The sequence below is a fragment of the Heterocephalus glaber genome, unplaced genomic scaffold, assembly GCF_053883595.1.
Source record: "Heterocephalus glaber isolate CG9 unplaced genomic scaffold, H.glaber_assembly_v1.0 deba00000943, whole genome shotgun sequence".
Lineage (NCBI taxonomy): Eukaryota > Metazoa > Chordata > Mammalia > Rodentia > Bathyergidae > Heterocephalus > Heterocephalus glaber.
In genome coordinates this window covers 5,677,091-5,705,019 of record NW_028258175.1, presented here as the reverse complement: position 1 = coordinate 5,705,019, position 27,929 = coordinate 5,677,091, and the positions used below count along the sequence as shown (strand labels likewise).

General features: G+C 46.6%; 1 protein-coding gene across 5 annotated transcripts in view; it reads left to right on the top strand.

The window, feature by feature from the left end:
• Nucleotides 1-27,929, top strand: part of Prkcb (protein kinase C beta) — a 312,724-nt gene that overhangs the window by 143,583 nt on the left and 141,212 nt on the right. For all 5 annotated transcript variants that reach the window (XM_004855957.4, XM_004855956.4, XM_087209105.1 and 2 more), the window contains 2 exons: nt 13,742-13,853; nt 15,985-16,113. In XM_004855957.4, the coding sequence (XP_004856014.1) occupies nt 13,742-13,853; nt 15,985-16,113 (241 nt within the window). The remainder of the gene's footprint in view (nt 1-13,741; nt 13,854-15,984; nt 16,114-27,929) is intronic.

Below are 27,929 nucleotides of genomic sequence, written 5' to 3'. Positions count from 1 at the left end.
TGCTTCAGCAGCCTCCTTGGCAGTAGCAGGAGGTGCCTCTCTAATGCACAGATTTGCTGTGTTCTCTACCCAAAGGTTCCTCTTGCCCTTCTGGGTGTGCCAAGGCTTCCGTGGCCGAGGGCGCCATCCCTCCGGAAGCCAGGCATTTTGCACTGTGCCAGCTGTATCTTTGCGGGTGGAGTCATCTTGGGTCAGGGTCTTGCATCTGGGTGTCCTCACTTACCATGGAGAGCAGAGTGCCTGGATCATGTCCTTCACTGGCTCATGGCACTGTTTGGGGAAGAGGGCCTGGAGTGGAGAGGACGGGTGTGCATGTTTGCGGGAGATGGAGATTTATTTATAGCTTGAGAATGTGCTGTGCTGCAACATGAGTCCCTGAAAGAACTACTGTGCACTCTCAGTGGGGATGGCACAGTGCAGCCTCCACAGGCTTGCAGCCAGCAGCTTCCACCTTGTGGGTGTCAGCGTTTGAGGGCCCTGGGGAATACCAAGCCCAGCCCCTTTGTCTTCTAAAGGAGGAACTGAGACCAGACCATGGAGATGACTTGCCCAAGATCACAGGTGTCATTTTTATTTTAAGCTAACATGGATCAAGTATATATTCCACACCAGTTACTACACTGGCACAATATAATCACCATGTCATGATCCTCGCAAAGCTACAAAGTAAGAGCATTTACTTATCATACTCCACATACACTTTTTATAGTGTACACTATGTGCTAGACAACTGGGTCAAGCCCTTTAGAAACATTTACCCATTAAGTTCTTAAAATCCCATGAGGATTTAGTGCTATTTCTATTCTTTCCATCGTAAAGATGAGAAACTAGAGCACAGAGAGGTTGGGGAACCTCCCCAAAGCCCTGAGGCTGGGAGGCCACTGAGTGGGAGTGAGACAGTCGGGCCTTGATGCATGCTTCTGTGCTGGTGTCTTTCCACATAACAGCTCCCCTGCCACTTTACAGATGAGAAGATCAAGGCTCATGAAGTCGTTTGCTCAAGGCTGCACACGTGGGAAGTAAAAGAGCTGGGAGTGAACCCAGTTCTCTAGTGTTAGAGTCTGATTCACGATATCTGTACAAAACTCTCTGCCGTCAGGGCTCAGGTCTCCTGGGTGAGGGGTCCAAACCAGGAACAGGGTACAGGGCTGAGACAGAGCCTGAAGCCAGCCAGGTGGCAGAGGTTGTATCATGCAGATCTGCCTGGGGTGAACGGCACCCCATGCCCGGGTTAAGCGCTCAACCTTCAGGTCTCAGCTCAAAGCCCTGTGACCCCCTGGGCCAGTGGAACTCCTCCTCACCCCCTCTCGAGGGTCCCGAGCTTTCCCTTTGCAGCAGCTGAAGTGTGCGTTTGCTTGTGCTTTGCTGCCATCTCTCCCTGTAGACTGGCAGCCCCTGAGGGCAGCCCCCGAGTCTGATTCTGCCCATCAGCTCCTGACCCATGGCTTGTAGCATTTATGGAGGGAATCAGCACAGGGAATCAATGGGAGTATATATGGAGTTTATTGGGAAAGCCACAACATAATAGACAGGGATGCCCTAGACCAGTGGTGGCGAGCCCATGGCACAAGTGCTGCAGCTGGCTGTTTGTTATCATTGTAAGCTCTGAAAGGTTCGACATTACTGCCCTAGACAATGATAATTAATAATAGCAGATATTATTGAGTGCCTGCATCAGGCAATTGTTTTAAAAAATCGCCATTCCCACCCTGTAACAACCACATGAAATAGTATTGTTACCCCTGGCTACAATAAGAAAATAGGGAGAGGTTCAGCAACATGGCCAAGGGACACAGCTAGGATGCTGTGAAGCTGGCTGGATCCAGACCTCCACCAGACACTTGCCTTTTGAAAACCCTTAGAACATTTCTCTGTGGTCCTGAACCCTATGCTAACACAGCATCACCTAACCAGTTCGAAGCCTTTCATGCTTGTTGACCTGGAAGCAAAATTGGAGCTGAATCTTCAGGCCCAGTGCTTGGTGCTCAGATGTCACTTAGGGCTGGGGCTGGCTTGTGCCACTCAGACTTCCAGAAGAAGGCAGACAGCTCTTGCGTGCTGTGAAGAGGAGCACTCCTGTCTTACCCAAGGGTGGGTCCCCTCCGCTCCCTGAGGCTCATTGGTTTCCCTCAGTTACCCTAGTGGGAGCCAGGGTCCACCCAGCGAATGCATGTGGGGGCTGAGCAGTAGGAAGGGCACTGGGTGAAGACCGAGGAAGTGCAGAGTGCAGGTTGAGTATCCGCTACCTGAAAAGCTTGGGACCAGAGGTGTTGGGATTTCAGATACTTTCTGATTTTGGAATATTTGCATATGTAGTAAAATATCTTGGGGGTGGGCTCGAAGTCTAAATTAAAATTCATTTATGTTTGCTATATACCCCCCCCACATGACCTAAAGGTAATTTGTACAATATTTTTAGTGTATGGGCAGAGATCAGAGGTGGGGAGTTTTCCACTGTGACATCGTGGTGGTGCTCAAAAGTTTCAGGTTTTGAAGCATTTCAGATTTGGGGTTGGGGTTAGGGGTGTTAGCTGTCTCGGTGCCTCACACAAGGGGCGCGACCTCAGCTCCGCTCCAGCCCTTGGCTGCCCTCAGGAGAGCTGGCCCCATGTCACGGCTCTCCCCAGATTTGAAACAGAATTCTGAAATCACGACATTTCTCATTAGAATCCAGGCTCGCCATGGCTGTGAGCCTCACCCGGAGACCTAGTGGTTACGATGGGGCTGGAAGAGACCTCACATATGCCCCGGGGATGGTGCAGCTGGGGAAGGAACTGCTGGCCTCACCAATGATCCACTGCACTCTCCGGAAGCACAGGGTAAACCCAGGGCAGAAAAGACCAACTTCACACCCGTGGCACCTGTACTAGGAACACCTGGGAAAATCACTCAGTTTATATACTGTCTGGTTATAAAAGAAATACATACATAACTTTTATGTATTAGTAATCACCAGTTAAAATAAGATGGCAAAAAGTCTCAGATGAAATAGCACTAAGTTAAAGAATAAAATACAGAGAATAAGCTGTTAAGAAGTGGGGCCTTTCTGGAAGGACAGAAAGGGAGGCCCCCATTATGTGTGAACTATTCTCTCCTTCATCCCTCTCTGCTCTCCCTCAGACACTGGTTCTTCATCACTTCCACCTCCACCCTAGCTCAGCCACAGTCCTGGCTGTGCATAGCTCTTTATTCTGATTCTGATCAGCTCAGTTCTTCTTCATAATTGCATATCGCTCACCAGTCTGGGTCCACTCAGCACTGGTGGGAAATGCACAGTTAGGTCATCCAATCTCATCTGATGCTGGGCCTGCCAGCTGGAATTTTCCTGGAAGGAGCAATGAGTACAGCAGGCAGAGACTGGCATTTGTAGCGCAGTCTGGAAGAATACACGTGTATCTGTATTGCAATGTCACATTGGGCCCCATAAATATGTACAGCTATCATGTGATAATCAAAAAGTAGCAAAAAAGTTTAGGAAGGAAAAAGTAACCAAGAAAAATGTAAAAGCAGATAGGAATGCCGGAGGAGGGGTGGGCGGGTATAATATGCATGCCTTTAGATACTAAGACATCACTAACCTATAATATATGAAAATAGTATGGCACAGTAGCAGGAATAGATCAGTGGAGCGTATGAGAACATTTTGAAATGAACAAAGGATATTTAAGAAATTAGCATGTGATAAAGGAAGCATTTCAAATCACCAGGGGAAAGATGCATTCCATACATTTGTTGTTCTGACTGGCTAAACATTAAAAAAAGAAATAAACAGCTTTTCTCAGTGCTCAATGAATTCCAAGGGAAATAATGTGAAAGAGAGAGACAGTGAAAAGACTAGAAAAAAATATTGGGAAGGAACTTTTAAATATGACAGTAGAGACAGAGACCATAAAGGAATAGGGAAAAAAATTTGTACTGTATGCACACATGCAAACACACTCACACACACACACACACACACACACACACACACACTTTACCTATTGAGAAATGATCACCGACAAAATAAAGAGACAATAAAAACTGGGAAAACATTTACTGCTTATCTTGTGGGTTAACAGTTGATATCCTTAATTGCATACAGGAGAAATTGTTGCAAATAATTAGAAAAAAATGAACTTGAATTAAAAAATGTGCAAAGGATATCAAAAGAAAATTGATAACAGTGAACATTTATTAAATGTTTATTTTTACTGATGACTGTTAGGTAGTTTCCATGGTGTATCTCACCAAACTCTCATTAACCTCAGAATTAAGATATTATTATCTCATTTTCAGATGAAGAAATAAAAACTAAAAAGGATCAAATAGCTTGCACCAAAGTCAGAAAGCTAATAACTGCCAGAGCCAGGAGTGAAGTTTGAACATGGCTATTCACTAGCCCCTAATATTGACATATATTACAGAACAGATCTTAACTCAGGAAATCACATTTAAAATCCTACCAAGTCTACACAATGGAAGCTTGTTGTGAAATGGAACAATTACTTATTTGCCAGGGGGGCCAGGATTAGAAGAAGGCATGGTGTTTCAAGCCACTTAGGCACACCATTACCAGGCGCACAAGCATTTACGTAGCATTATTAGCTCTATTCTTTCTCTTCTGCAGGAACAAAATGAAAGATCTTCACCAAATTATAGTGTCCCCTTTCATCTGCGGTGTGCGTGTGTAATTACAGCTTCTAATGTTATCCACATTTCAAGTTCACAAAACTCTCAGTCCACCCAGGCGCAATTAAGGGTTCCCTGTTTTTTTTTGTCTCCTGGGAGTTTTTGGCCTTTTGCTTATAGCTGAGGGCAGCGCAGTACTGGAGTGTCCCAGAGGGTGATGGCTCAAGCTTTGCAGTTTTTGTGATAACCCCTGGCATGTTCTACGGTGCAGCAAAACTGGAAAGCTGTCTGTGCAGCAGGCTTCTTCTCTGTTCCTTTCCTTCTCTCCTGCCTCTATAGGTAAACACTTCTATGAGGTTTTCTTGTGCATATCCTCCTAGTGTTCAGCAAGGTGTGAATAATGAATAATACACAGTACTTTCTTACCCTGTTCTCACATAAAAGGTAGCATGCCACACAGGCTCTTCAGCACCTTGGTTTGTTTCATTTTTTCAGATTCACTTACAAAATAAGTCCTTGCTGGGGGTATAGACCATGTGCTTGGCATGTGCAGGGGCCTGGGTTCATCCCTAGCACCCCCGTATATATATATGTGTCTCCTATATATAGCACATGTCTGTGTATATAGGGCATATCTACCCGATATATATGGTATTTTTGAAAATTTTTATTAGTGTATGTTCATGACACATAATAGTTACATTCATTTGGGGATTGGTACGTATATATCATATCCTGATCATTTTTGATTATTTATTCCCCTTATCACCCTCTCCCTTTCCCATGATCCCTTTCATCTTCAAAATGTCTGCCTCCTTGTTTCCTACCATGTTCACTTTATTGTGCGCTTCCATTTATTTATATTTTGGGTTTTTCATAGAGTAATCATTTGATGTTTAACTTATTTCACTTAACATTATGGCCTCAAAATCTATCGACTGTCCTGCAAATGACATGATCCATTTGTCTTTATGTTTAAGTAAAATTCCATTGTGTGTATATACCACATTTTCTTTATCCATTCATCTGTTGATGGACATCTAAGCTGTGTTCTGAGCTTAGCTATTATGAATTTTGCTGCCATGAGTATGCACATATCACTATAGCATGATGTCTTTAACTCTTTCAGGATATATCTGGGAGAGGTATAGCCGAGTTGAAAGGAATTTCTTTTTTTTAGTTTTTTGAGTAATCTCCGTATTGGCTTACGTAGTATGTTTACATTCCCAATAACAGTGTAAAAGGGTTCCCTTCCTCCACTTCTTGATTTTCCCTGATTTGAATATTACACCATGTAAACATGCATCAAAATATCACATGGCACCCCATAAATATGCACAATTTTATGTATCAAATAAATGATTTTAATCATTTAAAATCATTAAGTAATTAAAAGCAAAAACACATACCCTTGAGGTTTTCTCTTTCTTTCTTTTTTTTTTTTTGGTACCAGGGATCAAACTCGGGTCCTTGTACTTGCACAGCAGGTGGTGAAACCACTGAGCTAAATCTCTGGCCCTCCTTGAGGTTTTTTTCATATTAGTGTGGAAGGGATGACTGGGTCAAAGGGGAAAAAGGCATTTGTGATTTTTAAAGCATTTATACTTTTGGCAGACAGTGCCAGATTGTCTGGCCCCTCCAGGATAACAGTTCTGCCCACCGACCAGGATGTACAGTGACATCTCAGCTGTCCAGTGGCTCCAAGCTCAAACTTTCCACTACTCCGACAGAAAAGTTTGAAAAGAGTCTGCTTGGTGTTCGTAACTTTAGTCAAACTGAAAATCCAACTTGAAAAGACCTGTGAGTAATGCACTGCGTCGCCCAGGAAAGGAAAGGGTGGCCTTTCCGTCGAGCCCAGAGGAGCGTGCATCAAAACATTCATCATTGTGCTTTTTTGGCTCTTTATTTGCCTAAAATATTGTAACCATGACTCCAAAGAAAGTGAGTGAGACCAGCAGTAAAGCTAAGAGGAAAAGTGAGAACCAGGATAGAGTTAAAGAAAGAAATCATTGCAAAATTTGTTAAAGTCCCAGAAACATGAACTTATAAGTGTAATTTTGGGGCCTCAGAACCAATTATAATTATTTGGTTTTCCATTATTTCTTATGGGAAAAACATGTTCAGTTTTCGAACTTTTCGGTGTTCGAACACGAATTTGGAACGAACGGAGTTCTCCAGCTGTGGTGTCACTGTAGGTATCTGCTCCTCCACAGAATTTACTGGGATGAACATTTCAGTTTCATTGTAAGAGTTGTTGGTTTCACTTTAGGGTGTATTAGAAAAAACGTGGATCCTACAACTTCACACTTTTAAGGGTTTCATTTAAAAATACTTCTACTAAAAAAAAAAAAAATTCTACTGACGTGACAATGACAGGCTGAGCTAAAAGCGCCAAGTAGGCAGTATCATACGTGGTTCAGAGATGTGCAGAGTTATGACGGCTTGTGACTGAATCTGGGGGATGCTGCTATGGTTATGTTTCTTCTTGCGAATAATAAAATCGAGAACTTGTACCACTGAGAACTCTGTCATCAGAACCAGTCCATTAAATGGGTACTGCTTTATGGACAAGGAACTAGAGACTCGGAGAGCTTAGGTCAGTGGCCTATTGCCACACAGCTAACCCACAGCTGTGCCTGTTAGTTTCCCTTTGACAGGAAGGCATTGCCAAGTGGCTCTTCAGTGGGGTTTGGCCCTGCCAGCCTAGCTCTGGAGAATGGACCTCTGCGGGCTTTCGTGGCTGTCAGGGTCCAGGCAGGATGCGGTGTGAGCACAATCCTGCCTCCTTCTCTGACTGACCCTGTTGAGGTGACTCCCTTTGCCTTTGTCTTCAGTTCCGCTTCCTTGTGCCTACAGCTTTGCCTCAGCCTGAGCAGACAGCAGCCCCTGTGAGCCAGGTCACACGGCCCACTCACACTGAGAAGGGGTATTTTAAAATTTGGACTTGGAAATTTACCTTTTTCCCTTTCTTTTACCCTTGCCCCTCTTCCCCCACCCACCGCTCCCTGGCCTTTCCTTTCCCCCTCTCTCTAGCTCTGTCTGTCACTTGCTTGCACCCATCTCTGGTGTGTGCCTCTTCCTCCTCAGCAGCCCCTGTCTGGATTTGGTGATGACTCAGGATGCGGGGCTGGGGTCTGCCTGTCCCTCCCTCGTGCTGGTGACTGGGGCTTCTGTGAGGGTGCTGGTTTGGGGACCCCTGGCCTGTCTCTGGCTGGTGCTGCACTGTGTGAGGTGAGGGTCTCAACTCAGAGAAGGATGAAGAGCAGTGAGACGGCCAAGCGACACTGACCGTATCTCTGGATTCTGGCAAACTTGGATTCCAATCCTGGCTCCTTGCCTTATTTGCTTTGTGACCTTTGACAGGTTACTTCTCTAAGCCTCAGTTTGCTCATCTGGAATACCAGGGCCAGGGTAGTAATAACTCCCAGCATTTAACATGATAGAGAGCACCTAGTGCAGTGCATGGCAGGTGTTATGTGCTCAATTCATAGCCATAATGAAAGCCACGGTTGTTGATTATTTTTTGTTGTTATTCAGAAGTCTCTTGAGTGAGGATCAGAAGTGAAAGGGAACTTGGAAGTCTAAGTTTAGTACTGCCTGGGACCAAGCCCATGGAAGTGGAGCCTCAGTGAAATATCGGGGAGAGGACTAAGGACCCTGTAGAAACCCGATTCCTGGGGCGGAGAGATGACGGGACATTGAGGGGTAGGGGAGTAGGGATGCACTAATGCTGAGCTTGTTTGTGAAAGCATTTGACACAGAGCCGATGCACTTTGGGGAGTTCAGCGGATGTGTTCCCACGATACTGGATCCTAGCCTAGGACTGCAGAGGAGCATGGGTGGGGTCAGCCTGGAGTGCTGTAGGGCCAAGTGGGAAGGAGGAGACAGTGAATGGAGCAGGCAGGTGTGGGGTAACAGGGAGTGTCGGAGATGGGAGACCGCAGCTCAGGCCATGGAAATGTGTGCTCGGTGTCTGAGCTGTGATTTCTCAAAGGGAGCCAGAAATGTACATTTTTAATCTGACATTTCATGACTTTTAAAGATAATCAACTAAATCAGATTTTTAGAAAACATCATATGAAACAACCATAGCTTCTCTGCTGGCTTCATATGGCCTTGGCTCCAGATCATGTCCTCTGGGCATGAAGGGGGAACCAAGGACCAGATGGACCCGAAGTGGCCTGGAGGAGACCAGCCGGTGACCTGGGAGGGGGACTGTGACATTCGATGGGGGGGCATAGAGAAGCGCGTCTTGCAGTGGGATCAACACCAGATCCCAGGGAGCGTGAGGACTGAGAGGCTGCTCCTCCCACGGCTGTTGGCAGGTGCGGCCTCAGAGGCTGGCTTTCTGTTAGGGGCAGGGTTGACATTTATTTAAGCTGTATACACCAGCACTCCTGTACCAGCTATAAAAATACTGAAAGATTTTTGAATCAATTAGTAGATAGCCAGGAGCCTGTGAACCTCCTCCTCTACCTTCCCCTCATCTGCACTGCTTCTCGCAGCTCCTTTCCACACCCCTCTCCGTGACCAGCAACTAAAGCGTCAACCCCAGCACACCTGGGCCCTGATGATTGGTCTGGCTCATCCATCCTGATTGGCCGGTGGGCAGAACCTGAGCCAAAGCCAATACAAATACTGAAACTTGACTATCAGTCCCGTTTCAGCAGTCTGCCTCCTTGGATTGGCTGAAGCTCAGAAGAGAACTTTTAGAGGGCACAGAGAGGCAGATGGAACAGGAAGGCAGGGCATCAGTCCTCTGAGGGACTGGAACTAGGAACTCCAACTGAGATCATGTGAACTTTGTCTTTGCTTTTCTCTGTGCTTTGGGGCCTACTCTAAAAATCAGGCACCTTAGGCTGGAACTCCAAATCTCTTGGCCTCTACCCACACCCCAGCAGCTCAGCAAACATGATTGTTTTTTCGTGGTACCAAGGATCAAATGGTGCATGCTAGGCAGGCACTCTACAACTGAACTACACTCCCAGCCCCAAAAGTGATTGCTTGAGCCAAGCATCCACTTCTGCTCCCACCAGCTATGTGCAGGGGTGGATGTCTCAAGGCGCAGGCATGGGTGTTGAGAGGACGGGCACCCTGGAAGATGCTCTTTAGGGGTCATGGGATCCGGAGCTGTTCAGGTGTGGGAATGTGACTGTCCCAGGTGGCAGGTTTGTTTGGGTGGTCTGAGGAAGTGGGGAGATGAGCAGGGGAGCTGGCTGGTACTGACAAGTGTGAGCCCTGCTGAGGGTGAGGCAGGGGAATGAGACTGGAGGCGTCGCTAGCAGCCTGTGGGTAATAAACCGTAGAGAAGGAAACATTTCTCTGCAACTTGCCTACCTGGGCACCTCTCTTGCGTGGCTGTAATCTGCCTTGCACAGCTCTGTGTCACTCATTTTCCTGAAACAACAGGTGCATAACCTGGGGGCTCCAGTGATGAATAGTGATCACTGTGACCCTGTAGCTGCCAACACAACTCACGAGCCTCCTGCTATGTGTGAGTTACTGTGTGAAATTCTGCACTTCTAAAGGCTGGGAAGCCCTGGGCCAGTCGCTTTACCTCTTAGCTCCCTGGTTCCCTCATCTGTAAAATGGGATTGGTAAGTAGTACCTCCTTCATAGGGCTATTGTGAAGATCAAGTGAATTCATGCCTGACAAATCCCTTAAAATAGCTCCTGGCACAAATAAATTGCTCAGTAAATGATAATTCTCAATCATTAGATATTTATGGAGCACCTGCTATACATCAAGTACAACATAAGTCCTGGGAATATAATGGTTGGCAACATTGTCTCCCGTGGCTTACAGTTCAGAGATGCAATTAAACGCGCAACAACGACTCGGGTTAGACGCTGCAATGCGTAAGATGTGAGGGGACAGGACAGTTGATTCTGTCTTTTCGTTTCTCTCTGGGGTTAGAGGGCAAGCTCCCTGAGAGGGGGCATTCTGTCTCTTTCAGTCACAGCTGTATTCCCCAGTGCCTAGGAAGGACCTGGCCCGCAGTGAACATTTTCTGGGTGAGTGAATGCATGGAGTGAGATTTCAGTTGTGCCTTAAAGATGAGGGGCTAATGGGCTGAAGTTGGGAAGTGAAGAGAGGAGAGTGAGCAATAGGTTGTGGCCCCAGCTGGGTGACCTCGATGAAGTTACTCTCCAGTCTGAGTCCCTGTCATCCTTGCCACAGTGGGCGTGGACAGCACCCTCCACGTGGCAGGTGGTGAGGACTGGCGTGTGCACGGAGACACCAGCAGACGCCTGCACCTCTCAACAGTGCGTTCTCCTGTCCCTTCCCGGTTGTTGTGCCACCTGATATTTCCTATTGTTAAAGAGCTCTGTTGAGATGGAGAAGGTTCTTGATCATATTTGGTCATAAATGCTTGAATCCTTAAGATCTCCCACAGGCATATTTACAAGGGATGCTTGAAAAATACAGTGAATGTTTAAATAAAAATTTTTATTACAGCAAAAGACACATTGCCATCAGTCTCCCTCAGAATATTCCCACTGACTTTGAGCACACGTGTCTCCTTGTTCTTGCCGCTTTCTGAAGCAGTTCTGGAAGTCCTCTTTCATGATTGTCTTTGCCAGATGTGATAAAAGAAATATCCTGAATGTTGCTGCCACGTGCCAATCAATGGAGAGGCAGACTTGTAAAAACATTATGGCATGTCCTCATCCACCTAGTCACCGGATCTGGCACTGTGCAACTTCTGACTCTTCCTCAAAGTCAAAACGATCACACAAGGTAAATGTTTTGAATTGATTCAGGGCATGAAGGCAGCCATGGTAGTGCGGCTGAAGACGCTTACGGAAGAGCACTTCCAGAACTGCTTAAGGAAGTAGAAAGAATGATGGGATAAGTGTGTTTGAAACGAGGGCGAGTATTTTAGGGGGAATTAATGGCAACGTGTCCCTTATTGTAAGAAATTATTTCAAACTTAAACACTAAATTTTTTTCATACCTTGTACATTAAATTCAGCACAGTTGGCAGGTAGATCATTCAGGTCACTAAAATAAGTTCCCAAACGCTGCCCCTGCTTAATCCCTTTCCCTTTTAAACCACGGATCTATTTTCTGTCCCTGTAGGCTTGCCTTTTCAGGAACATCACACAAATGAAACCGTACAGCATGGAGCCCTTTTGTCCCCTGTCTTTCTCTTAGTGTAACACTTCTGAGGCTCAGCATGTCGTGGCGTTTACCAGCGACTCCTTCCTTCTTATTGCTGAGAAGTGTTCCCTTGGGCGGAGGTAGCACTTTTATCCCTTTACTTGCCAAAGGATATTTGGGCTGTTTCCAGTTTGGAGATACTGCGAGTAAAGTGGCTGCTGACCTTCCTACAGGGGTTTTGGATAACAGGTTTCATTTCACTGAGGATCAGATCACAGGCTTGTCTATGGCCGGGGGTGTTTAACTTGATAAGAGACTGGCAACTGTTTTCCACAGCGATTGGACCATTTTGCAACCTTCTCCCAATTGTATCAGAACTCTCCTCACCAGCACCGCCAGATATCTTGACACTGTCAGTTTCAATTTTCTAAAATTTAAAGTAGGTATGTGGAGTATTTATAAAATTTTAAAATAGCAGTTTTCTTAGGAGAACCACTCATCACTTCGCAGCATATAAAATAATGTCACATATTGTATCTATTTACTCCCTCACTTGTTCATTTTCCATCCTGGTGCTGGCGCCTGTGTCCGCACACACGTGTTCCTGATGAGGGGATGGAGAAGAATCCGAAGCTCATGGTACTGACTTCGGCACTGTACTGCTTCGCAGAGAAGGCAGCTTCTGTGCAGGGCTGTGGAAGAGAAGGAGTTTTGTATTTAGAGCAGAGAAAGGACGTGTGGAACCAGAGGGCAGTGAAGGGCATGGCAGTTGTGGGAGACGATTGGGTTCCGTGCGCTGGGAACACGGTGCATACGCGGGAACATGGGCGGGTCCCAGCCGAGATGTAGTCATCGCAACACGGAAGCGTCCACCTGCGGCTTACTATGTGCCAGGTGTCCCGAGATCTCTACGTGGGTTAATCCACTTACTCTTCCTGACAGTCCTACAAGGTAATGATAGGCTCCGCACTGCCATTATCTCCATTTTATAGACAAGGAAACTGAAGCAGAAAAGGATTAAATAACTTGCCCAGTGCCATTCAAGGAGGAAGAATCCAGGCAGTGCATGTTCTAAAGTCTGGGCCTTTAATCACTGCACTGCCAGGTGGGAGGGGCATGGTTATTAGATAGGGAACAACAAAAGCTGCTGTAACAAATAATCCCCGAAGTACAGTGACTTAAACCAGAAGTAACAGAGAGTGTCTCTCAGGATGAAGCCCAAGGCTGATAGGGTGCATTTGTCCTCTCCACAGTTGGCTCAAGTCTGGGCTCAAGCTGTCACCCTCCTGCAGCCAGCAGAAAAGGGGAAGGCACCAGGGGGCTGAGGCACGTTCCTGGTAAGGGGATGACTGGAAGCACACCCATCCCATTGCCAGCCCCTGGTCCTACGGTCCCACCCGAGCCGCAGGGAGAAGGGAAAATGTGATCTCTAACTACCTGGGCAGCACGCGTGCTGCTAAGTCTCCAGGGCTCTGTTACGTAAGGGAAGGGTGGATGTTGGGGGGAGCTGAGCAGTCTGCCACAGCTTGAACTCTATTCAGTGGACCTGAACCCGGTGCTGCAGGTGATGAGAACTGGCCTGTGGCCTCTAAGTGGGAATGTTGCACTTCTAGAGTTGAGTTTTAAGTCACTCCAGCAGCGTGTTTGGGGAAGAAAGGGAAAGGGAACAGAGGAACGAGGAGGTCTATCAAATTCAGGTGACTGTCACTTTGTTTTGCTGCCTCTGGAGTCGTTGCTGCAGGTGTGAGCCAGTAGTGTGAGTTCTCATGTGGCCCAGAAGGGAGCTTTACAGGCAGCCGAGTGCGCTGGGAGCAGGACTGGAGCGATCGGCAGTCCTACTGATTTGGTCAGCACCATTTGTCCAGCGCTGCGCCTGGGCTCGGGGCTCCCATGATGGCCCCCACGGCTCTGATGTGTGCCGGGGCCACGTCCAGCTCTTGGTGGGTCCCACAGTGACAAAGCAGTGTGAATCTTTCGCACCCCCCACTGACACTGACCTATCTTGTTCGTTTCTCTTGGCCTCAGGACCCCCGGAGCAAACACAAGTTCAAGATCCACACCTACTCCAGCCCCACATTTTGTGACCACTGCGGTTCACTGCTGTATGGACTCATCCACCAGGGCATGAAATGCGACAGTAAGTACTGCCTCGGCCTCTGCCTCCAGAGGGCAGAGGCGACAGGAAGGGAGGAGCTTCCCTTCCTCATGGTTTGGGGCTGGGTCCTCAGTGAGGCTGTCCAGTCCCTGGGGAGCTGGGGCCCCAGTTACTTAGTACTGTGTAAAGGTCCTTTCTCCCCACGACGTAGCGACCCAAGATGATAACCATTTACTTAACTCAGGACCCCGCAAGGCTGTCCTTTGGGTCTGGGTTGGGCTCAGCTGATGGCAGCTGGGTGTCCTCATGCGCACATGGTGGGTTATGGTCTGGGCCTGGTTCCTGGGTTTCTAGATGATGGCCAGTTGTCTCTGGGTGTCTGGCTTCCTGGGCCCCGTGCCTTTATCCTCATTAGGCTGGCTGGGCCGGCTCACATGGAGGCCACAGGTGCTGGGTGCTCCTGGAGGAAAGTCCCATTGGCAAGCACACTTCGGGTCTGTTGGCTCAGCCCTGTGGGTCACAGTGAGGCGCAGGATGACGTGGGTCAGTGCGGGAGGGAGCTGTCCACAGTGTGGGTGCAGAGCAGCCTGTACACAGGGCTTTTCCTGCAGCTGTGCATGACAGCTGCTTCAATGTGGAGGTGTGGGCCGACCCATTCTTCTTGTAGAGAAGACCTGCCTCCCTATAGTGCCCAGCTTTGTGCCAGGAGAGGGAGGAGAACATGATTCTAGGGGTGGGGAGATCTGCAGAGGTCTGCTTGGCCCCTGGGGCTCTGAGCTGTGGGTGCAAAGGGGCAGGGAGGCTCCACCTGCTGGTGGCCCTTAGAACCTGCTGGCCTGCAGCAGGCTGAGCAGTCCTGGGACCAGAGCTCTGCACGTGGACAGAGAAACAGACACAGGAGAGACCAGACCCAAGTGCGGGGTGGAACGGAGCTGTCCGGGATGCAGCGAAGGCAGCGAGGCCCACACAGCCAGGCCAGGGTGCAGTGAAGGCAGAGACACATGACAAAGGCACAGAGGGAGGGACAGAGAGGCCTCAGACAGGGGGAGCAGGGCCCCTGCTATGCCCAGGGGACAGCACAGGGCTGGTGCTTTCTGCCTGCAGGACTTGGATTCCTTTCACCACACAGTGCCCCTCATGTGGGGCCCATGCTCCCGCCTCAAAGCCCAGGCTGACTGGAGAGTGGCTGGCGGCTCAGGCTGGCGATGGGTCCGGGGCCTGCACCTCCTCTCCTGCTCTCCCTCTCAGTTTGGAACCTGCCCGCTGAGTCCTGGAGCCAGGTGCTTCTTAGCATCCCCTCCCAGCTCCCTCTGGTCTCTTGAGATGCAGGCCCAGGGCCCAGCCGCTCCTCCTGGCTTCTCCACCTGGACGGAGCATTCCCCCAGAGAGTGCTGGATTCCAGGCCCAGCTACCCGTAGCTGCCTTTGCTGCGCGAGGGAGGGAGCATACACACACTGCAGAGCATGGGGCAGGGGTTTTAGGGACCATTTGATGCATGAGATGGTGTAGGGCCAGACTCGGTTTACAGGCATGCCTCTTTCCTCTCGCTTTGGTCTGCATTTATTCTTAGGGTTAGTTGTGGTGGACACTGTCGTCCGCCCAGACCTCCTTCGCAAGTGCTTCCCTGTCCCCCAGCTGCTGCGGGCTCACGGTGGCGCCCCCTTCTGGGGAGTTGCCAAATCGGCCAAGGTGACCTGGGGTGGGGGGTAAGCCTCATAAACCACAGTTCCGGTTCATTCGCTTTCCAGAGAACCCAGTCTATTCCCTCTCAGTATTGAAAAGTAGGAACATGTCACACACGTAACCTATTCCTCTTAAAATTAAGTTGAATTAACTCGGAAGATGGACACCTGGACACCTCGGGGCAGGCGTTCGGGGGAGGTGTTCGTGCCAGGCTCGCTGGTGGGGCAGCTGCCCTGTGCTCTCGGCCACAGCCGAGTCTCCCCTCACTCCTGTGTCCGGTGGCCTCTGGCTTCAGAGCCACGAGGGTGCAGAAGATGAACAAGTCCAGACCCCTTTGTCCATCTGGGATGGGGACGACTGGCGAGCCCTTTTGATGGCACCCTGGGCGGTCTCTGTTCCCAGCCAGGCTCGTGGGCCGGGGACGGAAGGGCGCAGCTGGCGTGGGGGGCGAGCCCGTGCCCTGCCCTGAGCCCCCGCTCTGCCCCTGCAGCCTGCATGATGAACGTCCACAAGCGCTGCGTGATGAACGTCCCCAGCCTCTGCGGCACTGACCACACGGAGCGCCGCGGCCGCATCTACATCCAGGCCCACATCGACAGGGACGTCCTCATCGTGGTCGGTAGGTGGCCTTCGGCTCCTGCGCCAGCGCCAGCCGGTGGGCACTGGGGAGGGGAGGGGGGTCGGGGGTCATGACCTGACAGCCCTTCCCTGCCGCGGGCGTCCTTGGGAAATGTGCAGCCCCAGAGCAGAGTTCTCAGCACTGCAGGCTGGCTGAGCTCGGGGAGAGGCCAGCTGGGCCCCCTGGACTGGACTTCCTTAAAAACATCTTTGACGTGTAACAACTGTCCACGCTCACGGGGCACGCTGTGACATTCTGACACACGTGCATAGTGTGTGATGAAGTGCAGAGGCTCAGGGAGGCGAGGGAAGCCGGGGCGGCGGTGACCTGCTCAGATAGCAGCGCTCAGCGCCGTGGGCTTGGGCGAAACTGGAATTCAGCTGTCCAGCTGCATCGGGCTTTATTATTTAATTTTAATTTATTAATTAAATATTATCAATCATTAAATTAAATTAAATTTATTGTTTAATTCCTTTAAAGGAATTCTTTTGCACAGCCTCATGGCACTGCCTTAGACTTTCCGTAACTGATTCAGACGAAAAGGTTTTACGGCTCGGTCGTGAAAGGGACTGGTCTTGCAAAAACAGGTGTTTCTGAGGCCGCAGCGCGGTTCAGCAGCTCTGATGTGCCGAGCTGTGGCTTGGGAGGGGCTTTACCTAAACCGTCTAAAAGTTGAGAAGATATCCCTGTAAAATAGAATTCCTCTTTTAAATTGCAGTGCGTAAGCTCAGCGAGCTATTTAGAACACGTGCATTCCACCACATTATTATTTTTTCCCCTCCAGGAGGGAGGCAGAAGGCTGCTTGCTTCTCGGTGGGATGCTTGGGGTTTACCCAGGGAAGCATCCGCAGTCCCTGTTCAAGGGAAGCAGCTTTTCCCCACGGAGGATAACCCGTGCGGGGCCCAGCAGCAAAAATGAGACTCTGCTACCTCCTAGTGTCGCTCTTCAGGAACTACACTCAAAATGCGCACTACATACGGGGTACACCCTGGTTCTCAGGGTTCAGAATCCTCCGCGTAATCTCCTTCAATTCCCCAGCAGCAGTGCAAGACAGCTCTTCTGTTCGTTCTGTAAATGAAATAGCTGAGGCTCAGAGAAGAATATTTCTAAGAAATGGGCTTCCATTATTAATAATAAAACAATAGCTAACATTTAATAAGATTTTGAATGTGTGAATCACTTAATATGTCAAGGACTTAAGAGCAGTATCTTGTGTAAATTTTTCAGCAGCACTAATGAGGTGAGTGTCATTATCCGTCTGCCCATTAGGGAATGGGCTTGGAGGGCCACATACATCCTCATCTAGGTGTTGTTGGCTCTTCAGTGCTGTTACATACTGGTTTTTTTCTTAAGCTTACTTTTGCTCCTTTGCCCTTCCGCACTATTTATTTATTCCCTTTGTGGTTCAGTTTGAGTGGCTGTTTTGGACCTTCTTTGGGGAGTCTTTGTCCTGATGGGGGGCTCATCCTGTCAAGCTCAAGGTCAGCTTTTCCCCTGTAACCCTAGCTATGCCCTGGGCTCTGAGTGTTTTGGTTCTCGGGCAATCCCAGGACACACTAATGAATAGGAGCCATATTCGTCTTCTAGTGCCACAAACTAGATACCCTAACACCAGACACTCATCGTCTCAGGGCCGTGGAGACCAGAGGTCTGGGCTTGAAGTGTCGGCAGGGTTGGTTTCTTCTGAGGCTCTGAGAGAGCCGTCCCAGGCTTCTGTTGGTGGCTGGCAGTGTCCCTTGGCCTATGGTTTTGTCGCTCCAGTTTCTGCCTCCATCCTCCCATGTGATCTCCCCTGGGTGTCTCTTGCCCAGATTTCTTCTTCTATGAGGACACTGGCCATTGGCTAGGTCCCACCCTGAACTAGTATGACCCCATCGTAACTTGATTACATCTGCAGAGACCCTGGGTCCAGCTAAGGCCACCTTCACGGGTACTGGGACAGGGAGTTGAGCATCTCTTAAGGGATACACAATTCAGCCAGAGTGGAAGGTGGGGGACCTGGGGCTCCCCTGGGGTTAGGGGTAGAATTTCTGCGTGAAGCATTGATTACACAGCTCACAGTGATTCAGGAGCACCCTGGGGTTGGCTGAGTGCATTGATGTTGGATCGCCCGATGGAGGTAGAGTTGTTGCCATCAGAAGGAAGGGGAAACTGAGACTCGGCAAAGCCCAATGCCTGGATCAAGGTCCAGGCAGAGCAGGGAAGCACACCTGGGCCACCGTGTCATTATGGCCTGCCATCTGTAGCCCCTTTACCAGGCTGGGCACAGGATACTCAGCATGCATTTGTTGATTGATCAGTGGTGCAAGAATCCTGATGCTTTGGCTGTTTCTAAGACAGAGCCAGGATGGGGTTTGCTCAGATGACTCAGCTGCTCTCGGGAGAGAAGGGAAGCAGGACAGGGCATGGCAGAGGCTCATGGGGGATTTGGTCTCCATCAAGGCTGTGCGATCCTGGCCCCATGGAGGAGCTCTTGGCCAGATCCTGGAGCACTGACAAAGTCCCACCTGGGGTGAGAGAGGTGGGCTTTCATGCTCTGAGTCAGGACATGCTGAGGGATGATGGCGTCTCCCATGTATGCTGAAGCCGTAATCCCCAGGGGGATAGCATTTGGAGACGGAGCCTTTGGGAGGTAGTTAGGATTAGTCGAGGCGTAAAAGCAGGGACCTTATGATGAGATTAGTGGCCTTAAAGGAGGAGGAAGAGTTAGATGTGGTGGCACACACCTGTAATCCCAGTGCTCTGGGAGGCTGAGGCAGGAGGACCTCAAGTTCAAGCCCAGCCTGGGCAACTTAGTGACTTAGCAAGACTGAGTCTCAAAATAAAAAATATGTGGGGAGAAAGGAACCCTTCTCCACTGTTGGTGGGAGTGCAGACTGGTGCAACCCCTGTGGAAATCCGTATGGAGATACCTCAAAGAACTAGGACTAGAGGTCCCATTTGACCCCGCTATTCCCCTGCTGGGTATCTTCCCAAAAGAATTAAAAGAATCATACCACAGTGATATATGTGCACATGTTTATAGCGGCACAGTTTGTAACAGCTAAAGCTTGGAAACAGCCCAAGTGCCCATCAACTGGAGACTGGATAAAGAAGATGTGGTTTTTTTATAAAAGGGAGTACTACTCAGCCATAAAGAACAAGAAACTAGAGTCATTATAGCTAAATGGATGCATATTGAGGCCATACACTTAAGTGAAATAAATAGGACAGACATGTGTAAATACCAAATAGCTTCTCTGGTGTGAGAAACTGAAAGTCTAAATAAGGATTAAAATGATTAAAATGAATAATTGATAATTTGAAATAGGAAGAAAAGTTCCAAAGGGGTAGGGGAAGTGGGAGGGGAAGGGGAGAGGAAAGAAGGGAAAGGAAAAATTATGAGAAAAGAAACAAATGGAAACAAATTCTTTGTAAATAGGGAAGGGCGGAGTGGGGAAGGGAGGGCAGGGGAAGGAGGAAAAAATAAGAACCAAGACACATCATGTACAGGTACAAGCACCCAATGATAAATGTAAATGTATTGTATACCTAAAATGTACCAATAAAAGAATTTAAGCAAAAAAATAATATAAAAGGGGATAGGGCTGTAGGTCAGTAGGAAGGCCCTGGGATCGATCCCTGTACTGGAAAATAAAGGGGCGTGGGGAAAGGTCCCTGTCTCACTGCTACGTGAGGACACAGCAAGAAGGTGGCCAGGCGAGGAAGTGGGTCCTTTTCAGGGTCTGAACCTGCCCGCACCTTGGCCTTGGATTTCCCCACCTCAATAACTGTGACACATATGTTGTTGTTATTCAAACTGCTCAATCCATGGCATTTTGCTGTAGCAGCCTGGACTGACTAAAATAGTCTTTGCCTTAGGCTGCTGGGGTTGGAGGTAGAGAGGAAGCAGAGCCTCCCAGTTCCGGTTGCTTCTGCCCAGTGGAGGGCATTTACGTGGAGACAGGGCATCTGTGAGCCACTGACTTTCAGGACTCACAGAAGCTGGGGTATGTGTGTGCCAACAAGTATGGAGGGGAGCCGGGCAGGGTTCAAGAGCCTTCATGGCCCGGGGATCCTCTAATCTCCCAAATTTCCTGGTTTTATTGTTGGGACTCTAACTGTCCCCCCCCCCCCCGCCTTGATCCTGGCCTGCAGATCAGAGAGGAGAGAGCACTAAAGGTTATTTGGGGCCTTCTCAGCGGTTCCATGCAGAAGAGAGCTTGTGGGAGCTGTTGAATTGTCCCACTTCACCCAGACCCCACAAGCATGTGCAGGGTTAGGACCCGCCAGTCACTACCAGCCCAGGACACTGCCATTAGACCCGAATACCACTAGCTGTTTGGAGACCCCAGCACCTCCAGAGGTGGAAGGTTTTTGTTTCCCTTGGCTACTGAATTCTGGTTGCATATCTGCTCTCTGGGCTCTTGCAAGTCACTACCAGAATGGAGATCTGATCCATTCTTCTTTACACACCCATCGGTGGTTTCCCATTACCTTCAGGACAGCCCAAATCTAACACGATGCTCTCTTCTCCATCCAAGTCCTCTCCCGGCAGGCATCCTCTCCAGACTGCCACCCATCTGCATATTCTGTTTCCTGTTTTAGAAATTTTTTTGCCATCTCCTTTCTCAGCATTTAACTCCTCTTCTTCTAGATCCCAGTTTCTATTAACTCCTGACTACCCTCTGTCATTGATGATCATGATATCTCGAGCTTCTGTCAGCTACAGTTTTGTATTGAGTTTGATTCATGTCTGCATTTCTCACAAGGCATTCACTCCCTGAGGGCAGGGCCACATCTGCTTTTGGTTCACACCTTTATCTCTAGCCTTGGGATAGTGAGGATCCCTAAATATGTGTGGCATGGGTGAATGCGAATACCCCTGGAGGATCCAGATGGATGTCACGTCCCCTCAGATGGCCCCAGAATTAGTGTCTTCTGAAGTCAGCGGCTGAAGGTTCAAAGATAATCTGACTCACACCATTGTTTATAGAGGAAGCACAATACAGAAAATCTTAAGTATCAGCTCCAAGGTCAACAGCGAGTAATAATGGGACAAGGACCCACTCTCTGGAGTCACGGCCACCTTGTTCCCCAGATAATGTAGAAAAGACCCAGAGTAGTGATACTTGTAAAATCATAAAAAGCCGTATTGCCCTCACAAGGCCCAGTGGTCACAGGAGCAGTTAGTGCAGTGTCAGAAAACCAGGTCAGAGTTGTAAAATGCCCGTGAGATTTAGGAAGCCTGGGTCCCTATGTGTGTGACAGTCATACTTTTTACTGTCATTAATATGGTGATGGATTGGTAATTATATTCATCTTTGCATATCTTCCCAAAGTTGAGGCTGTTCTTCAAAAAAGCAAAAGGAGAAACCTTTCTGGAGGCTTCTCTTTTGGATTCCCAATCAGCGTTCTTACCTCTATCAGTATAGTATACTGTACAGAACCTTCTTAGATCGAAACGTCTCTCAGACAGACTCAGGCACTTCCAAAATCCTGGTATTTAAAACCATCCCAAGACCTGGCATCCACACATCAAGAGATGAAGAGCCCCAAAGAGCCAGATCGGCTTGGTATCTCACAGAAGTCCCTGACTTGGATAGTGGTGGGTCTCAGACTTGAGCTCAGGCTGCCCGGCTCCATGCCCCACAGTCTCGCCATGCACCTGCCTTCTCAGTAGAGGAAATAAATTATGCAGAGCCGTGGAGACCAGAAATAGCCGAAGGATGTGGGTGATTTTTTTTTACCTGTTGAGTGTGGGTTCCCTGCCCTATGTTTTGGTATGTAAGCCCCTCTAGAATCTGTTCATTCACTCTCCAAGTTATTAGTTAAATGACTCACTCTGCAATACATATTGAGTTTCTACAGTTTTTCAAGCATATACCAGACCCTCGGGATACAACAGGAGGTAAGATAAGTCTTTTACCTGGGCAGATGCCACAACGTGGAGTCTTGTCAATTCCTTGGGACCTTTCGAGGGCTTTTCATCTTTCTTACTTTCATTAGCCATGGAGATGCTCCTGTTCTTTTAAGGCTAAAATTCACTGCCACTCATATTTTTAAAGACACTCTATATCCATAAATTTTTGTTCTTTAATACAATCTGTTCTTTAAACACTGTGAAGTTTGAACATTTGGAGCGCAGAGCCAGAGTGGACCCAAAGGTTTTATTTACTTTTTGCTCTGCCACATATTTCCCCTGGGCCAGATCTCCACTTGAAGTGGAAAGAGAAGAGGGGAAGGAAAGGAAAATGTAATGAAGAAAAGAATTCAGGTAGATGAAATCTCAGAATATACCGAGCCATACATCACTTGCAGGGAGTAGTGTGACCATAAATAAGAGCCTAGCATAGTGGTACACACCATAATCCCAGCGCTTCGGGAAGCTGAGGCAGAACATCTCAGCGTGGGAAACTTAGCGAATTAGTACGACGGTCTCAAAATGGAAAAAAAAAAAAAAAAAGAGATTGGCGATGTAGCTTAGTGCAAAGGCTCTGTGTTCAATACCCAGTACCACAAAAAAAAAAAACCTGAACTGAAACACTAGGGCCCCCCCCCAAAAAAAAGATCCATTCATAGTCATTGTTCATTATGGCAGGTGCTGCAGAGAAGCACTGGGATCACTGAGGCCCAGAGAAAAACCACCCAGACCGTGAGGATGGGCCCAGTGCTGATGACTCTCTGCCTCCCATGTACAATACAGGTTGAGTATCCCTTCTCCAAAATGCCTGGGGCCAAACATGTTTTGGGTTTCAGATCTTTTTTTCTGACCTTGGAATATTTACATATGCATAAAAAGTTATGTTGGAGATGTTTCTTGTACACCTTATACTCATCCTCCAAAGGCTATTTTATGCAATATTTCAAATAATTTTGTGCATGAAACAGAGTTTCATGGTGTGAAAATTTCCACTTACAACCTCATATCAGTGCTCAAAAGGTGTTGGGTTTGAAGCATTTTAGATTTTAGATTTTTGAATTAGGAACACTCAACTGCCCTGGTTCATAATTGTTTTCCTTTTTATTATGAAAAATTTCCAACATAGAGCAAAGTCGAAAGAATTTTGACAGTGAACATCCATTTATCCATCACCTAAATTCCCCCATTGCTCTACAGGACTCTTGTAATCAGATATGCATCCACCTCACTACCCATCAATGCATCTTATTTTTGACATATTTCAGAGTAAATTACAGGCATCAATTTTCCCTGAAACTTCAGCATGCACTACACATCAGCTAGAATTCAAAATTTATCTACCATTTTTAAACTTTTGAGTTAAGAATTGTGCACAATGGTATACATACATCTGAAATGAATAATAGCGGAGTTTTGACACATGCATATGATGCTTTCACCTTAATCCCTAGCAAATTAATCCTCTTTTTTGATTATCACAGCTGCTATCAAGGATCTGATGAAATTTGTCAACACTGCCCTTGGAGAAATATCCTTGTGTGACAGTGTGCTGGTCCCACACTCCCACACATACCCATGGGCTCTGGGGTTGGGCGCCTGTGATACTCAAGAACCTTAGAACTGCATCACACTTGATAGTTGCTAAGTATGTAAAAGAGCTCCTAGTGCAGTAAAGTAGGTCCCTTGAAAACTCTTCATTGTGTACTCTTTGGAGAGCAAATTCCCATAAAACAAACTCAGCAAGACCTCAGTGTTACTTGGCTTTTCTTCAATATCGCTGTCATGAAGAAGTGGAGTTAAATCACGTAATAAGACTCCGTTGAGAACTGCTGAGCATCTCCTTCATACATTCTGGACAGTTTTCTGCACAGCTGGGCCCCTTGCTCATCCTCTTGGAAGCCCATTGGCTCGTGAAGCTGTGAGTGGTGTTTTGGATACTGAAATTTGGGACACCGGACCCGAGGAGGCAGAGGGAAGCCAATGCCTTGTTACCCAGCATGCCTTCTTGCCTTCCCGGAACCTTCTCATGAGAATAATTGAGGCCAGGCCACCACCTGAGGCCCCCAAACCTCAGGATGAGCTGGGTGCATAGTCATTGTTCCAAACTGTGTGCAGAGTTACACTGAAGAAGACATTGCCGGGACCTGCAAGCCTGACTTGTCACTGTCTTTGGGGAAAGTGGCCCAGTAATATCAGTTAATATATGTATATCTATGCACATTTTGACTTTCAACTTTACCTTTTGGGAATCTAACTTACTGAAATAAAACACCACACAAAGAAATACAGTACAGAATAAGCATGTTTATTGATGGTTTCTTTGCAGTGGCAAAAACTGGAATTGACCTAATTAGTGTATATCCATTTTATGGTATATTATGCACAGTTGTTGAAAACAGTGAATTAAAATAAGCCTGTGGGGCTTCTGTGGAGCTAGTCATGTTCTTTTTGAAATGGGAACTGGTTACCCAGGCGTATTCGCTTTGTGAAAATTCATCAAGCCGCATGATTATAATTTGTACACTTTTCTATATATAGTGTACATCACACTGTTTTTTATTATATTCAAAGCTTCATTAATAAAACTTCTAAATAATTAAAACAAAAAAATCAATGGTTTAGAGCTACAGCTATTGACCAGGATCAGGAGTTTGCAAACAGTGATCAATAGGCCAAATCTAGTCTGCTGTGTTTTTTTGTTTGTTTGTTTGTTTTTGTATTTGTTTTTGGTACTGGGGATCAAATTCAGGTTCTTGTGCTTGCAGGGCAGGCGGGAGAACCACTGAGCTAAATCCCTGGCCCTGCTGCCTGTTTTTATAAAGTTTTATTGGCACACCCATTCATTTACATATTTTCTACGGCTGCTTTTGTGAAACAGTGGCAAAGTTCATGGAGTAGTTGTAATAGTGTCTGTATGGCTTGCAAAGCCTAGAGTATTTACTCTCTGGCTCTCACTGAAGACACTGGCCAATCCCTAACCTGGAGGAACATCTATTGTGTTATTAAGGGATTAGGTTACATAAAATTATATTTTACATGATCTCTTTTAAAGAAATAAACTGGTGCAACAGATGCTTCCTGTGCATGAAGTTATGTTTGCATATTTTTGTCAGTGTAGAAGAAAGGTAAGGAAAGATACAAACCAAGTCGTGAACACTGGGATTGGGCCTGGAGAGAACGTGGCAGGGAAGGGGCTGGTATCATCTCTTCACCTTGGTAAGTGTTCTCTGGTCGCAATAAATACATTTCACTTTTGTAATTTTTGAAAAATAAAAGAAAAAAATCTCTAAATAAGAAAAACAAATTATAAAAAATGATCCCAATGACAATAGCAGTGAAAATTGGATTATGCCAGTGCCGGGTGTGGATTGCATGGAGGAAGTTGTTGAGTGGTCATCACTAATGTCTTTTACTGAGTTTCATGGGTTCTGGGAGCCACTGCCTCTCTGAGCTCTTGCTGGGCAGGTCCCTGTGGCCCCACCCCAGTCGGGGGGACACAGACAGAGGGACACACTGCATCCCATCTGCAGGTCTGGGTTCTTTCACTAAAGACACTTTAGACATTCTCTTCAATTCTGTTTTTGTGGGGAGGCTTTCCAAGCCTCAGAATTTCCCTTGGGACTCTTTACGGTTTAGAACTACTGCAGGCAATGACTGCTAAGTGTCAAGTGTGGTCCAAATATATGGTATATGTTTAAATTTGAAAACACAGTCACAGTAAAGACACATTGCTATTAATCCTCCTCGGAGACTCCTCCTAGCTTCAGACACAACTCCTTGTTCTTGCTATTATTTTTTTCGGTTACATGTATTTTCAATTGAAGGATTACTCAATGAATTTTAACTATAGAAAATACACCAATTTCCAGTGTGTTTTAAAATGTAGGTATCTGTGTCAGTTTACCACAGTAAAACCACCACTTGCATCAAGATACTGCACAAAAATCTTACATATGAATGCCACGTACAGTCCTCAAATGTGAAATATCTGGTAATAGCTTTATTTCTGTTTAATAAAAAATGTTGCCGTCCACTTCTGTGGCCTAAAGAGTTTCTATTACCTTTAAACCCTGCTAACCTTTGTTTTATACAAATGTGAGTATTTTGGATCAGAGATTGATTTTTTACTCAATTTGGATCTTATTGGGAATTTAACCAGTTTTTGACTATAATTCACCTCTATCTCTGTTAATATCTTTTATGCAAATTTTAATGCTTCCTTGGTGTTTTTCTTGGTTTTTCACTTCATTTCAATTCTAGAAACTTGGAATTCATATGTTCTATTTTTGTCCACAACTCAGTGACAAATTGACTTAAAACCACGTGCAGTAATTACTGGTTTTCCCAATTCAGTATTTCAAACATATCCACCTCTCTCCAACCAGTCCTGTGGAATTTTCTCCTTACATTATCAGTATTAACATTATGAACTTGCTAGATTTTTTTAAAGGGGAAATAAAACTACCATGTTCCAATTTTGTCAGATAACATTTAGAATGCCTTCACTGTACCTGTCCAGCCCACAGTGACAGAGCACTTTTATATAACATTTGGCTTAAGCAAATGCATATTTATCTGTAATATTACATGGCAAAAGTAAAACAGTATTTATTTGCCCAATACATTGAATATTTGGCATGTACTTTGACAGTTTAAAGCTACATAAACTAGAAATTTTAGATCTAGCTTACAAATCTATTTTGCACTTAGGTTTATTAGCCTGTATGTAACAATTTTAGGCTTCATGCTTCTTAACTAGTTTTAATGATTACCATCAAATCTTCCATACAATTGTCTCTCTACGCTTTTTAATTTTTCTGTTGGCTACAGCAAATCATTCAGCAAAATTTTCAGAGGTTTTTCATCGATATACTTTCTTAACCTCTTGTTATCTGAGAATGTCTTCCAGTTGCCTTCATATAGAAATAGTAACTTGGCAGGGTGTATGATTATTGGTTCAAAATTATTTTCCCTTAAAACTCAGTAGATGTTGTTCCATTGTCTTCTGGCACTTAGAAGTGCAAGAGAAAAACCTGAGGTCAGTCTGACTTTTGTCCTTTTATTGGTAACCTGCTTTCTCTGTCTAATTACTTGCAAAAATTTTTTCTTTATTCTTTTTTTTTTTTGGTACTGGGGATTGAACTCAGATCCTTCCGCTTGCAAGGCAGGCGGCGGAACCAGTGAGCTAAATCCCTGGCCCCTTTTCTTTATTCTTGAACTATAAAAAAGTCACCAGGATGTGGCTAGTTGTTGCTTTCTTTTCATTAAATTTAAAGGTACCCTGTAAGCCTTCTTCATTGACAGGCCTATTTTGTTTTTCAACTCTGGAAAGTTTTCTTCAATTGGTTTCTTAATTATTGTTTCAGCCTCATTTGCTTGGTCCTGTTTCAGTATTCCTGTTATGCTTAGATTCTATGTCCTGTATAGACCCTCTACATCTCTCTTCTCCTCTTTTCATATTTTAATTCGTTTTTGCCCCTTTCCTCTGCATTCTGTGAGAATTGCTATTGTTTTGCATTTACTTCAGCAGTCTTATGTTGTGACTAACCCCGTTTACATGCTTCCTTTAAGTCCAAGAAATCTTTCCTGTTACAAACAGCACCTGCTTTATAATTGAGTCCACATGGCTAATGAACTCTCTTATAAGAGATTCAACACTTTCCAGACACCTCTGGAGACCAGTACAAGAGCTTCAGGCAGGGGCATTTCCTCCATTACTTGGCTTGAGCCCTTTCTTCTGAAGTGCAGGATTAAGACCTTTTCATTGCTTTTCTTTGCAATGGGATCCGAAACTGCTGTTTTCCCAAATGTGAAGTTGGAGAACCTCTTGCCACTTTCTGAAGCAGTTCTGGAAGTCCTCTTTCATGTCCTTATGAGATGTGATCCAGAATAAGTTGAATGGTGCTTCTGGGT